The 15,214-nt window shown below is 43.1% G+C and overlaps 1 protein-coding gene across 5 annotated transcripts in view; it reads right to left on the reverse strand.

The window, feature by feature from the left end:
* The window catches only part of SORBS1 (sorbin and SH3 domain containing 1), a 115,726-nt gene extending 101,131 nt beyond the window's left edge, over positions 1-14,595 (reverse strand). For all 5 annotated transcript variants that reach the window (XM_054984096.1, XM_054984092.1, XM_054984095.1 and 2 more), the window contains exons 1-4: positions 14,473-14,595; positions 5,082-5,137; positions 3,549-3,620; positions 978-1,073 (exon numbers count right to left, since the gene is read on the reverse strand). In XM_054984096.1, the coding sequence (XP_054840071.1) occupies positions 978-1,073; positions 3,549-3,620; positions 5,082-5,137; positions 14,473-14,504 (256 nt within the window). In that variant the 5' untranslated portion in view covers positions 14,505-14,595. The remainder of the gene's footprint in view (positions 1-977; positions 1,074-3,548; positions 3,621-5,081; positions 5,138-14,472) is intronic.
* Positions 14,596-15,214: the final 619 nt, after the last annotated feature.

A 15,214-nucleotide genomic window follows, 5' to 3' on the forward strand; every position in this document is an offset into this window, starting at 1 on the left:
ACTAGACCGAAGCCTAGGACAGGGCTGTATTATTCATAAGGCTGATAGGCCAAAGCCTTGGTCAGGGCCGTATTATTCATAAGGCGGACTCGGCTGAAGCCCAGGAGACCTGCAGGAACTAGGGGCCCATCAATTTTTTTTGCTGAGGCACACCCCCACATAAATTACAATTAATTAATTCTCTTATAAAACCTCTATTAATAAGATAATCAGCTGTTTCCTTACTGAAGTGAAACAAATTATCTTATCGTAAAACGATTATCTATAAATTATGTATTTTTAAAAAATAAAAAAATTATTCATTTCAAAATATTACAGTATTGAACAATTATAACCCCAAAATGTGCTTTCCTGAAGAGTTCTACCTGCACAATAAAAATATTGTTAAAATTGTGAATAGAATTCTTTAGGAGACCTTCAAAATGGATATAGGGCTATGTACTGCTTTCTAGCACCTACCCTACCAAGGTCAGGCTGTTAGGTGTAGTGGGGTGAAAAACTGAAGTGCTGGAGGGGGGCCAAAATACCTGAAAGCCTAGGGGCCCGGCCATGGGTTACCGGAAGACCTCCAGTGAAGACGGGGCTGCAGAGGCAAACCACCTCTGTTAGTCCCTTGCCATGAAAACCCCACTGGGGTAGCCATAAGTTAGCTATGGCTAAAAGGCACTCTCCACTACCACCATATGTTGTTACATTTAGCAAAAGTATTTGTATTTCTGATTCATGAGACCCTTTGAAGGAGGCAACTGGTATTCTCATGGGACAAATCACACTAAGAATTTTGAGCAAATGAGTCTTGCCAAGCATGCAGAGAATCTTCACCAGCCAACGACTTGAACAGGCCTTCAGTGAACATTATACTATGAAATCTGAAGTACTATAAAGCAATGGCAACAAGATGAAGCAGGAAAACTATTCTAGCAAGAAGAGGATGAACAGCCACGGCTTGATAAGAACATTTGGTAAAAAAGAGATACCTGTCAGCAACACTAGACCAGGAGAACTTTTCACTTTCTTCACAGGGATTATTTTAACAGCAGAAACAGAGCGTGAACATAAAGGGACATCATTTGCTGCAAACATAAAAGTACAGAAGATGGTGCATCCGGAAGGGAAGAACATAAGTGCGGGAATAAACATGCCTCAAAGTTTCCTAACAGCATCAAGAACTTGGCAACTGACATACAGGAAGTTTCACAGGCAACAGTAGTTCAGAAGGGAGTGATAAAATCACTAGATAATAGCTTTCTGCTGCCTCTGATTTGCTATGTGCATATTACTGAAAATGTAGCACCTCTGTCTGAAACAATTAGTTCGTGGCTGCCTGCGAACATTTCAGAGAAATGGCAATTTATAAACAATATTGGCTAAAACGTTAGTCTCGATGTAACAGGATACGTTATAAAGCCCATCCCACCCTGAGACTTCCAATGTTACAGCTCTTAAAATTTTGGAGTTCTTTTGGGCTTCAGAAATGAGAAAGTGTATGTGAAGTCCATTTAACAACAATGGCTGGGAGTAGAATAGAGTCCAGGGCATCATATAAAATCAGAATGTACAGATTTAACATAAAGTTCACTGGATCAGGCATGACTTCAATGTAACATTATGCGGCACGGTATCAACTTTACAATGTAGTGTTCTCCTTGTCTCATCTGCAAGACAAGTTTTAGAATTGTTTTAAACTTAGCAACACCGTCCATTGGGAATTCTCCTGCACAAGGTCCAGCGAAGCTGCACAAAATTTTGTGTTCATTCTCTGCCCCGTTTTAATCACTATCCTGTCCTTAGCTTGTCACCAGTTTGTTCTCCGTCCCCATCCTTGATGCTCTCATGCAACAGTACAGAGGCAGCACCAACCTTTGGACCAGGAAGTGGTTTTGTCTCTTGACCGAGACAAGGCAACATTTAGTCTGGCTAAGCAGGCAACAGTGAACGAATGCCCAGGGCCATCCCGAACAAAGTTGCCCCCTTCTGAGATTTCAGTGGACTTAGAAAGGTGTTAACTCCACTTAGCACGGCACTGTCAATGTCACAGCCAGGCCAAAGGCACTCCATGTGCATCACAAGCCCACCAGAAGTATTCCATAGAGGACCTTCAGTGTCCAGGAAAGACCCATTTGTTCCACCTGGCATTTGTATATGGCTTAATTGTGACACTGTTATTTTATTTAAAACATTTGTACGCCATTTTTCCACCAAGTGAGGTCCCCCAAGGCCCAAGGCAGTGGACAATTAAAAGAGATTCCAAATCACTTTTTAAAAACAATACATATAGTCCAGACTAGCCTGAGCTCATTGGAGCTTTGAAGCTAAGCAGGGTCAGCCACCGTCAGCATGTGGATGGGAGACCAACAAGAAAGAGTGAGGTTGCTATGCAGAGGAAGGCAATGGCAAACCTCCTCTGAATGTGTCTTGCCTTGAAGACCCCATGAGGGGTCACCATAAGTTGGTAGCTAGTATACATACATATGTATACATATGTACTAGCAATTAACAGCAAACAAGAAAGGTATACCAGACCAAACAGAAAAGTCTTCACTTGCTAATGGAAGACAGTGACTAAGATGGATAGAAGGATCTCCCTGGTCGCTGTTGTAAACTGCAGGTTTTGAAATAAATTGTTTTAAGTGGAATTGCTTTTATGTTTTATGGTGTATAACTGCTCTGAGCATGCTTATCTATTAAACAAAGCAAGCAAACCAGCCAGCCGAACCCCTGCTATCTGTGATCCTTGTGGGTCCCACGCTACAGGTCAGCCTTCCATACTGTAGTACTAGGTGCCATGGAGGAGGAGACTAACTTCACTCCAGGCACAACAAGGGCCAACCAAGGAGGTCCTTTCCTAGCAAGGGCTCACCTCTGACTAACTCTGCTGGCAGGTGTTCTGATTGGCTCGGAGCAAGCTGAATGACGGGTCTGTGATGGGCCATTTGCCAAACCTAATTTGGAGGTAAATATGAAGACAACCTGGTCTACCAACTTTAGCCACTGTTGTTGTGCCCTTGAAATTTTATTTGAATAGTTTTTATTCTGCAGAAGCCCAGTTTTGATGAACTTTCCCATCAGGAAACTGACCAAAGCTGCAAGAGCTAAATTACAAGAGACAAATTTCATGAGGACACACACGTGAAAGGAGTCACAATGTTAGCCGGGAAGCTTAGTTCTAAAAGAGATCGGAAGGCTCTGTCAATTTCCCCTCTCTACAGAGCCAGCAAAGATCCCTCCTCAGAGGGTTTGTTTATATCCTCTTTGCCTACTAGAAGGGGAGGTAAAACTGACAGAGCCTTCCAGAGGAGAAGAGGAAATTAACAAACCCTCTGAGGAGGGATCTTTGCTGGCTCTGTAGAGAGGGGAAATTGACAGAGCCTTCTAGTCTGTCTTTTAAAACTCAGCTTCCTGGCTAACACTGTGACTCCCTTCATGTGTGCGTCCTCGTGTAATTCATCTCCTGTAGTTTAGCGCCAAGTTAAAAACAGCAATATTCTATAACGGTCCAGTACAGCAGACAGTTACACAGGTAACTATCCCGTGTTTATTCCACATACCTCTCTCTTGTCCATTGCTGCTTGGTACTAATCCATTCACCACAGTGCTTCCCGTGTCAACGTCTTCATGTTCTGGAAGAACACCAGAAACTTTCAGTATCATATTCTTATATTGCATCCACAAGTACAGCAAGATTACCAAGAGATTTCACTCGCTGGAGACAGAACAGGATGAAATAACTTTTTTATAACATCTCCCAGTTACCAGAGGTGGGTGGGTGGGTCAGGAGAAAAACAACAGAACTACAGCCATTTCTATACTTGAACATAACCAGGGCTTTTTTTCAGCAGGAACACAGTGGAACAGAGTTCCGGAACCTCTTGAAAATGGTCACATGGCTGGTGGCCCCACCCCCTGATCTCCAGACAGAGGGGAGTTTAGATTGCCCTCCGCGCCGCTGGAGCGGCGCGGAGGGCAATCTAAACTCCCCTCTGTCTGGAGATCAGGGGGCGAGGCCACCAGCCATGTGACCATTTTCTCCGAGGGCAACCCACTGAGTTCCACCTCCTCTTTTCCCAGAAAAAAGCCCTGAACATAACACATGAGGACATTATTTTATACGTGTGATACTGGCTGATCTTCCCAGCTTTTTTAAAAGGGCAAAGGCTGTTGAGTGAGGCAGTGACTTCCTGTCCAACTAAAGTAAAAGGGCTGAGGCTAGGGATAATAGCTTGGCTTTTCTACAAACTGGTAACTCAAAATACTCTACCAGTAACATGACAATTCTAAGCCGAGTTACACCGTTCAAGCCCATTGACTTCAATGAATTTAGAAGGTTTTAACTCTGCTTCGGATTGCATTGTTAGTTCCACTCCTTGACTAAAGGAAACCTAAGCATACAGAACTGGAATGAACAGAGATTCTACCCTTGTTTATTGCCCAACCCCCCCTCATCCCCTTCCTCTCCTTTTGCTTTCTTTGGATCACTCTAAATGTTAGTTCTTTCACAAGTTCTCTATGGAGCCAACCATGATCCCCGTAGTCACACAGCAACTTTGGGAAATGGCTTCTATTAAAAAAGGAGAGCCCATTCATGCATACGCATCTATGGCTCAACTAACTTCTTATATGCGTAACAGACCAACACTGGAATTTCAGGAAAAATCGAGATTTCTTTGATTATGTACTTGGAAATTAAGAATAATTAATATGGACAAAAACTAATTATAAAACTAAGGTTTTAAAAATGTTGAATATAAAATGAAAACGACAGTATTGAATGTAGAATGTTAAGTATAAAATTTTGGGTATAAGTAATTAAGGAGAGGGAGAGGAGTAATATTTTGCAGTTTAGCTGTTTATACTCCCCTCCCCCCTTCGTGATAGCCTAAATCTATATCTGATGAAGAGAGCTGTGGTTCTCAAAAGCTGACGATGCATCTGATGAAGAGAGCTGTGGTTCTCGAAAGCTTATGCTACAATAAAGTTGGTAAGTCTTAAAGGTGCTACTCTACCATTTTGCAACTACAGATTAACACGGCTAACTCCTCTGGATCTATGACAAGAGCATGAAGACAAGAGACACCACTTACCAGAAGTCATAGTGGCAGAGAGACTTGGCCTTTGCACATCCAAGTTCTGGCCCTGTCTAAATGAAAGATAGGAAATGAAATAAATAAATAAATGAAAGATGGGAAACACTGTGAGAGTGCCCCATGCCTCACTCCACCCAACCTCCCCTCACTGTGGGCACATGCACACAAACATACCCACATATCCAAAGCGTATCATAGTGAAATTAATTTTGCAATTTGCATGAGAGAAAACAGTTACCAATGGTGACTGGAGTAACCAACCTCAAGATGGGGTTTCTTGGAATTACAAGGATGGATGCAGGCACTTTAAGCTTCCAGGATGCCTACAGATCCAAGCAAACTTTGAGGTAAGAGAACAAGTTTAGCATTTACAGAGCAGCAGGAAGGGGAAGGGAAATACAGGCGCCTGTATTTCCCTCTCTGCTGCTCTGTAAATGCTAAACTTTAAGCTTCCAGGACGCCTACAGATCCTGGCAAACCTTGAGGTAAGAGAACACGTGCTGAACCTAGGTATTTCTTAACGTGTGTTTTGGCTCTTAGATCTATGCAAAAGGCATCTTTTTAAAAAACTTTTTTTATTTTCCAATTTTTTTACATATAATACCTTAATCAACAAATATAATTTCAGTAACAGATGATTATAAATTCAGTTTAACAATGGTAGTACTTAAGAAGCAAAGAGTTGAATTAGTGCGAGCTAGTAAAATACAAAATCTAAATTTCTTTTGGCAAAGAGGTATGAGAAGAAGCGTAGTTTGTTTCATGATCAAAAAAGGAAACCATTTCTCAAAAAAATTATTATCATTCATTATTAGTTGCTCAGATATTTTATCCATTATCGCAATGTCCCAGATTTTCTGGATCCACTGTGTTTATTGGAATGTTCTCTGATTTCCAGTGTTGTGCTAATAATGATTTGGCTACAAATAGTAATAATGAAATTAAGTTTCTCCTCAGTGGCAGAACTGAGGAATTAATCCACAGATTTAATAAAATGATTTCTGGATTGAGTGGTACGATATAATCTGTTATTTTTGTAATGTAATCTAAAATCTTCCTCCAATAGGTTTGTATTTTACAACAGGACTACCAACAGTAGACAAAAGTACCATTTGCATCACAACCCTGCACTTATAGTGATGGAAATCAAGTGGTGGTAAGTACCATTTGTTTACAATTTTAAAGGTTTGTAACCTAATGTTAAGCGATTTTAAGTAACTGGAGAGCCAGTTTGATGTAGTGGTTAAGAACGCAGGATTCTAATTTGGAGAACGGAGTTTGATTCCCCACTCCTCCACTTGAAGCCAGTTGGATGACCTTGGGTCAGTCCCAGCTCTCTCAGAGCTCTCTCAGCCCCACCCATTTCACAGGGTGTTTGTTGTGGGGATAATAATAACACACTTTGTAAACTGCTCTGAGTGGGTGTTAAGTTGTTCTGAAGGGCGGTATATAAATCAAATGTTATTATACTACTATTTTTGTCCTCAGAGGAGAATGAGACACACGAAAATCAAATGTGAGACAAAAAGAAATACTACTTCTGGAACAAAATTACTGATTTATTTTAAATATTTCTATGCTTTAAAATAAATCAGTGATTTTTAAAGCATAGACATTTCTATGCTGCCTTTCCACCTGACTCAGGGTTCCCAAGGCAGCAAACCTTTCAACCATTAAAACGGTGTTTAAGATACAAAATATATATTGTGTTTAAAATACAAACATATATAAAATATTCAGGGCTTTTTTCTGGGAAAAGAAGTGGTGGAACTCAGTGGTGGAACTCAGGACCGCACAATGACGTCACTTTGAGTCAGCTGGAACAAGGGGGGGGGTGTTTTTTAAAGTTTAAATTGCCCTCAGCAAAAATGGCCACATGGCTGGTGTCCCTGCCCCTGATCTCCAGAAAGAGGGTAGTTTAGATTGCCCTCCACACCACTCGGTGGCGCAGAGGGCAATCTAAACTCCCCTCTGTCTGGAGATCAGGGGGCGGGGCCACTGGCCATATGGCCATTTTTAAGAGGTGCCAGAACTCCATTCCATCGTGTTCTCGCTGAAAAAAAGCCCTGAAAATATTTAAAATAATTAAATAAACATGTAAACTCGTAAAAACATAGGCGCATAATAAAGTAATGAGTGTTAGTGAGAGAAACATGTGAGGAATCTAGTAGCTAAAACATCCAAGGAGTCTGCCATCTTCACCCAGATCAGCTGATAGTAGACTGGCAGTCTGTGATATGTGATACGTTGAGGAGGAGAAGGCACACAGGGATGCTCAAGTCTGGCTGAAACCTGCCTCTTGTTTTACTGAGCACCCAACTTTTATCCTCAAGGCCATTCCCTCCCTTCTCATCTCAGAGCAAAGCTACAAGTGATGCCTAACACAGGTTGGACATTTGTCAGCTTCCCTCAAGTTTTGATGGGAAATGTAGGCGTCCTGGTTTAACAGCTTGGCTCTCCATTACAGCTGCAAGACCAGGATGCCTACATTTCCCATCAAAACTTGAGGGAAGCTGACAAGTGTCCAACCTGTGTCAGGCATCACTTGTAGCTTGGCTCTCATTGTAAGTTTATCCAGGGGACGTGTGATTACTCTCAGCTTCTTCTTTTGGTATTTTACAACCAGGAGAAAACAGTGTGGGCCACGATAGATCTACCGTTCTCTCTCCAGCCTATGGATGAACAATACAGAGCTATTCCTGGACTGAAAGGAGTCCAACTGCTCCAGCCCCTCCCGGAAGTCTGAAAGTATTCTGCAATGACTCTTGGCCTCATAGGATGTAAGAGGAAGCTGTACTCAGTGGGTCGTGGAGGGAGGTCAGCAAACGAGGAATAAAAAGTCATTAGAGTTGTGCAGACAAAATAAAAAGCACACACACTTACAGACTTCACTTCAGGAGTTCTATTTCTGTGTTCAATGTGAAGATTCCCACATGAAGTTTAGGCACTTAAGCAATTAGATTAATATACTTTTTTTAACCTTTTTAATTTTAAAAATACCTATGCTACGTGTAAGAGTGGAGCAAGGAGGACAAAGATTATGGTGCATTGTGACAAAATCTTTTTAAAAACCATTTTAGCCCCCAAATGGATTATCTGGCAATAAAAGGGAATTTCTTACTGCAAATTCCATTTCTTCAAAGAGGCAGGAGGGCACTTTAAACCTTTTGAAACTGCCCTTTGCATATAATGTGATTTTAATTCAGTGGAAATCATACATCTTTTTGGCTCTAAATAAGTTGGTAACATAAGATACTAAAATAAGAGTCTATTGGAAAAGTCTCTGACACTACCACATCAGTTACATACAGAACTTCAACAGAAATGACTCAAATCCTAAACGTTCAAGAATGACATCCGCTTTCTAAGAGGATTCAGGTCTAGAACTACAGTTACAGAAGAAGACCAAGAGTGCCGCCCACAGGATTATCACCTAATCTCTCTCTTTTTCTCTTAGTCTAAACTATCATTTTAAATCAAGTATATTTAGGAAATCTGCAATGTCTAAAGCAATGTGTGCCGTCAAATTCTATGGCAGACCAACTAACCCATCATTTCTTTTCATTCTAAGATTTATTCAGGTAATCCTTTCAGTCTTTATATTTGCAGTGCTGTCCCATTAAAAAACCTTAGACATAAGATGTATTTGAAGGTGAAAACAACAGGGAAATTGAACTGAGCATTTTGAACAAAAGGATGGGAAAAAAATAAAGCAGAGGTGAAGGAAGAAATCAGTCTCTTTCGTCTCCAGGCTCTAACTCAAGAACTCCAGGAAAATTGAGACCAGGGGTCCCCAACCTTTTTGAACCTGAGGGCACATTTGGAATTCTGACACAGTGTGGTGGGCACAGCAACAAAATGGCTGCCACAAAATGGCCACGGCAGGAGATGGAGCCAGGCACAAAATGGCTACCACAGCTTACCTTCAGTCACAAAACGAAGATTCTTGAGCGGTAGAAGCAGCTTCTACCAAAGCAATGTTTTTAAAATTCTGCACAGCCCCACACACTTTCTAAAAACACTTGGTGGGTGCAAGGAAAGGTATTGGCGGACACAACTGTGCCCACGGGCACCACGTTGGGGACCCCTGATCTAGTCGCTGTCTCTGGATTATGGTAGGTAGACTATGTTAATTCTTGGTGAGGTGGGATGCATGGCAAGTCCATCAGCACCAGGAGAAAACACATGAACACTGCAGAGCAAATAGCCCTTGCCAGAAGATGGCAGCCCTTCTCACTGTTTAGTCCACAAAGGCTGTCTTCTCTAGAAATTTTCTTTCTCCTCAGGAAATCCAGCCTGTGCAGAAAACAACCTTCCTGTAGAGACACTGTTTCCAGACTATGTGGGGGAAAACAGGGCACAAACATTCTAATAAAAAAATAAAATAGGTTAAAAAGCTTTTTTTCTTTGAACAACCATAACTGTCTTTTTTATTTAATAAACTGTCAAATTTGTTGTGCCCTCCACTGTCGCGCTGTTTTGCAGCTTCCTCCCCGCTCCTAGGCAAAAAGATGCTTCCATGAGTGGGGACGGAATACCCAGTAGCGCCTTTACCCCTTGTCTTACGGTGCTTTTGTGGTATTACAGTATTTACTGCAATGCAAGTCTAGGATTTTTTACTCCAATGCAAGACTGGGGTGGGGGGAGACTTACATTTGCATACAATTTGTATAGCTATGTCCAGTAAAAAGTTCTTTTACTTGTATAATATTTGGGGGGGGGGGAGATCATCTTACGTTCAGAGTTGCCTTCTTTTCGAGTGAATATGTAAGAATGTCAGTATTTTTCCTGAGCCAAGCTGAGAGGGACCTCACAAATCACTGTGGCTACACTTGTGCTGATGGCTCCACATAGAAGTCTTTGTGTAAGATGTCTCCTCTATAGAGACTCTTAGGGCCAAGCTACAAGTGACGCCTGACACAGGTTGGACACTAGTCAGCTTCCCTCAAGTTTTGATGGGGAATGTAGGCATCCTGGTCTTGCAGCTTGGCTCTCCGACGGCTGTCCAACGGACTTTTCAACTGTCACTTGTCCAACATTCCGCCAAGCTGCCTACATTTCCCGCCAAAACTTGAGGGAAGCTGACAAGCGTCCAACCTGTGTCATTCGTCACTTGTAGTTTGGCCCTCACATCCAGCGGAGTTAGTTGTGTTAGTCTGTATTTGCAAAATAATGATGATGATGATGATGATAGATTTATATACCACTCTTCAGGACAACTTAATGCCCACTCAGAGTAGTTTACAAAGTATGTCATTATTATCCTCACAACAAAACACCCTGTGAGGCTGGTGAGGCTGAGAGAGCTCCTAGAAGCTGTGACTGACCCAAGGTCATCCAGCTGGCTTCAATTGGAGAACTGGGGAATCAAACCTGGTTCCCTAGATCAGAGTCTCATGCTCTTAACCACTACACCAAACTGGCTCTCCAATAGTAAAGAGTCGAGTACACCTTTAAGACTAATCAACTGTATTGTAGCATAAGCTTTCAAAAACCACAGCTCTTTTCGTCAGATGTATCACATGCATCTGACGAAGAGAGCTGTGGTTCTCAAAAGCTTATGCTACAAATAAAGTTGGTTAGTCTTAAAGGTGTACTCGACTCTACTATTTTACATAGAAGTCTGGTCACCTTGGGGGTCTGTGTTTGTCAGGTCGTACAACTTTTTCAACCAAACACCTCCTTCAAATCCTTTCCAAACAAACCCTAAATGTTTTCTTTTCTATTAAGCTTTTATGTGTTCTTAGTCCAGGGAAGAACATTCATTTCACTTCTTTTATTTTGCATGCGTCTTGCCACATGGTGGCAATCTTTTACAAGCTTTCTCATGCTCCAAATCAAATCAACACCCATTCCAACTCTTTTATGATGGTTTCTGTGTGGTCAGCAGGCGTTTCAAATTAATTACCTCTTTTTATTTTATTTCTACAGAATCAAGCTATTCTGGAAAATTAAAAATAAATTATTATCTGAATGAGGCCTTTATGCTCTATTCCGGTCTCCCCAAATCAATCCATTTGGTAGTAATAGATAGGCGTTTAACAGGCCCTAAAGTTTTCTTAACTCTCTGTAAGTATTGAATTGCTTAACATAAATAATTTGTTATCACTACTGCAGCAGCTGCAAACAGCCAGTGTACTTATCAGCATATTTTTGAGTTTTGCGTAGAAATGTCACAAACTTTTTTTACACATTGTTTACAGTAATTGTCTAACTTCTCTCTATGTATAAAAATCTTACATAAACTTCACTTCATGCATCTGGCAAAGCAGATTCAGCCCTGCAAAAGCCTGTGCAACAATAACAGTGTTAACTCTTTAAGCTGCCACAAAATTCTGTTTGTTATTTCTCATTGACCCAGGCTATCCTCATCAGATCTCACAAAACTAATCAGGAATGGCCCGTTAGTATTGGTTCCAGATTGGGGGGGGGCTCTGTGTTGAGAGTGTGCAGGGGACCCCATGCCCATTACTAGGCTCCCATTCTTGTACTCCCGCCCACGTGCTCCCACCTGAATGTGTATCCTTTCTTTGCCCACTTGCAAGCTCTCCCAATGCCTGCAGTCACAGCTGCCCACACTGCCTGCACACCCTTTCCCTGATGGTGCTGGGTGGTGGGTGCAGCTAGGAATACCACTGCCATTGGCCACCAGGAATGCTGATGCTACGTTGGCCACCCACACGCAGTTCCCCAGCAGCATTAGCAGGGCTCATGTTGAGGGGGAATGTGCAGGAAAGCAGTTCCAGCAGTTCTCCAAAGAGATCACATGTCAGGTGGCCCCGCCCATCTGATTTTTGGCCGTTTTGGGCCCGTTTTGGCTTGGCTTGGGCCCAAAATGGCCAGGACTGGTCCCAAAACGGCCAGGATTGGGCCTCTGACAGGTTGTGGATCACTCTCCCACTCAGCAGCTGCCCAATTCTGACCGTTTTGGGCCCCTTTTCAGCCATTTTCAGCCCCTTTTTGCCATTTTGGGCCCAATTTCAGTCCTGAATGGCCAGGATTGGGTCCAAAACAGCCAGGATAGGTGAGGTCAGGGGGTGTGGCACGTGCAAATCAGTTATGCTAATGACACATTTCTGGTGATGTCAAGGGGCGTGGCATATGCTAATGAGTTATGCTAATGAGTTCCTGCAGCTCTTTTTCTATGAAATGACCCCTGAGCATTAGGTAGCATATGCTGCTAGGAGCAGAGGTGACAAAGCACTCACAAGCAGCGAGTGGAAGGGCATAGTGCAGGCCTCATGAAAGTCCTTTCCATGCCCATAGAGGCCTAATGAGAAGAGCAACCCCGCCTGGCCTGCTACTCTCACTAAACCTCTGAATAAGCTGAAATCCAGCTAGTTGTTAACTATCTTAAATTGTGCTCAATCGTTCCACAATAAAGAAAAAATATCATTTTAATAGTGAACTTAAATATCAATCAATTCCATGGCCAGGGCTTTTTTTCAGCTGGAATGCGGTGGAATGGCGTTCCAGAACCTCTTGAAAATGGTCACATGCCAGCGCGTTTAGATTGCCAGCACGGAGGGCAATCTAAACTCCCCTCTGCCTGGAGATCAGGGGGTGGGGCCACTGGCCATGTAACCATTTTCCCCGAGGGCAACCCACTGCGTTCCACCACCCCTTTTCTCAGAAAAAAGCCCTGTCCATGGCACTTGGTGCCCATTCTCCAGGTTACATCCGACCAGGTGTCCCTGTAGCCCAGCCCTACGCACATTCACTTGGAAGTAAGTATCCCTGTGTTCAGTGGGACATGAATAGGCAGCAGTGCTCTCCTGAATATTCTAAACTCAGCACACGGTGCTTCCATGAGGTTCGCTTCCCAGGGCAACAAGAGATAAAATGAGTGTCACCTGTAATATGAATTGACTATATGACAGATCTCTAGTTAATCAATGAAAGCAGGCTTAATTACTGGTGCACACAAACAGGTTAATAACTTAATATGCATTTAAATATCAGCTGTGTACCAGGCTCAGAGAAAATGAAAGACGTTGTTTGTCACAAGGATGCAAACTATTTGTGTCCAAGAAAGCAGAAGTTGTTGAACTGAATTCTGGAAATAGCCACAGTGCCTCTTTAAACATTTGCTCCGAGATGCTTTAAGTGCTTCAAGATTTTCCAGGTTGCTATTTTACACATCACATCACAACAAGCCTAGGTCTGTTTCTCACCATCTACAGGAGGACAATCTCAGATATCTGTGAACAAATCCATCAGGCAAGTACAGCTGCCGGGCCTTGATCTCATTCACGCTTTACCTGTTCAGACGCACACTTAAGAAAACATCATAAAAAGCCCCCCCCCCCCCGGGTGGAAATTCTCTTGCACCAGCCCATTCAAATGAATAGACTGGAATGGAGCTTGCACTTCCCACTGGGCTACACCCTAAATCAGATTTCACAGGGCTACAGCAGCAGTGGAAACATTTTGAATGGCAGGTCCAGAAGGAGCACAGCTGCACATGCAGAAGGAAATGAGCTGGATGGGGAATGGCTTGCAAGGGAAGCTTTCCCACTTAGCAAGATCCTTGTCCAACAGTATCTCTTTACAGACAATATAGCTTCAGGAGGGCGGCTTAATTGCAGAAGGCCAGGCAAAGAAAACTCACCAAGCAGCAATTAAACACTTCATATACACTGTGTTGCTGTAACCTTTACAGCCTTGCTCAGTCAATATTGTTATCGCCGTTCATAGGGGGGGGGGCGGAATAGAAATATAATAAATACTGCAATGGGGTTGGCGGGGGGGGGGCGGGGGGAAAGCTTGCCTGAAGCTACGTAATGAGTTCAGGGCAAAAGATTTTAACTGGGTTTACTCAGGAATGCCAGGCCACCTCCTAGTAAGCCCAGGAGCTTTGGGAGCCTGGCGATGAGCTGATGTGAAATTTGTGTCTTTTTTTGTGATGTGATTTTACATCAGTGTCACATCCAGGCAAAACTCCATACGTAAGTGCATCGGTAGACACTCTAGAAACCCTACTGTTCTCTATGGCGTTAAAATTTCTAGATGCACTGATGTCACATTTGGGTTTTCACCTGGAAGTGATGTCGACACATGGTGCAATGTCATTTCCGCTCCCCTCTCATTTTCCTATTGGCCCTGAGGTGAGGGCAGGAGGGGGCAATACACCTCAACAGCAGCAGCACCCCCCCCATGTGAACATCTGAAATTCCACACACACATCCATCTTGACCACACCGTTTACTAATCCTAACAGAACATGAAGTCATTTTTTTTTAAAAAAGGAACTGCTTTGTCACAACAAACCAGAACTAGAAATTAAATAATGCAACACAAGCCGGTTAAGGATGCATGGAGCTAAACCCAACACCAGAAGATGAAGCAGCTAGCACTTTACTCCAGACAAGACAGTTTGCATCCTTACCTTTGGTCAGTCTTTTCCGTCAGAGGTGCCATGTTCGCCCCCCCCCCTTTTAACCACAGAGGTGAGAGTGCCAACTAATCTAAGCAGGGTGTGGTTCGGTCTCCCTCTTGGCTGAAGCACAGGAAAAAGTAGATTGAAGAGGCTTCTTCCTGCTCCTCTAACCCCCTTAAATATGCTACTCCTCCTACTGCTGGGCTTTAATTAGCCAAGGATGTCTGAGTCATGTCATTCTGTCACTTGCCTGCTTGACAACCAGCCACCTCCCCACCAAGCATGCCTGACATTCATCTCACTCTGACATCATGCAGGCACCAACTATTTCAGCAGATCCACACGGAGCCTGCAGAAAGAGTCACACCACAGAAAGAGAGAGATGGTAGCAGGAAAAAAAGGGGACAGAAGGGCCTTTCTAAAAAAAGTTGCCTGAAGCATGTGGAAAGCATTGCTCAAGGAAAATAAGCAGCCTCTCCCTGGCGACGAGGAGGATATGCTTGCATTACATCTATATGACTGGCATCTACTACGGGGTGCCACCGATCCAATTTCAATGGGCAGGGATCACAGCGGCTCTGTTTCCTCACTTGGCAGTCCTGGGACAGTAGGCAGAGGCCTTCATGTTTTGCTCTCTCTTTACCTAGAGGTGCGGGGAGTTCAGGGCAGTATTTTCAAGGGTAAATTTCCTGTAACAATGTCCAGAGCAGGGTTTCTGAAGAATCTGGCTCATGGCCCAAAGAGAAGCAAT

This window comes from Eublepharis macularius, chromosome 6, assembly GCF_028583425.1.
Source record: "Eublepharis macularius isolate TG4126 chromosome 6, MPM_Emac_v1.0, whole genome shotgun sequence".
Classification (NCBI taxonomy): domain Eukaryota; kingdom Metazoa; phylum Chordata; class Lepidosauria; order Squamata; family Eublepharidae; genus Eublepharis; species Eublepharis macularius.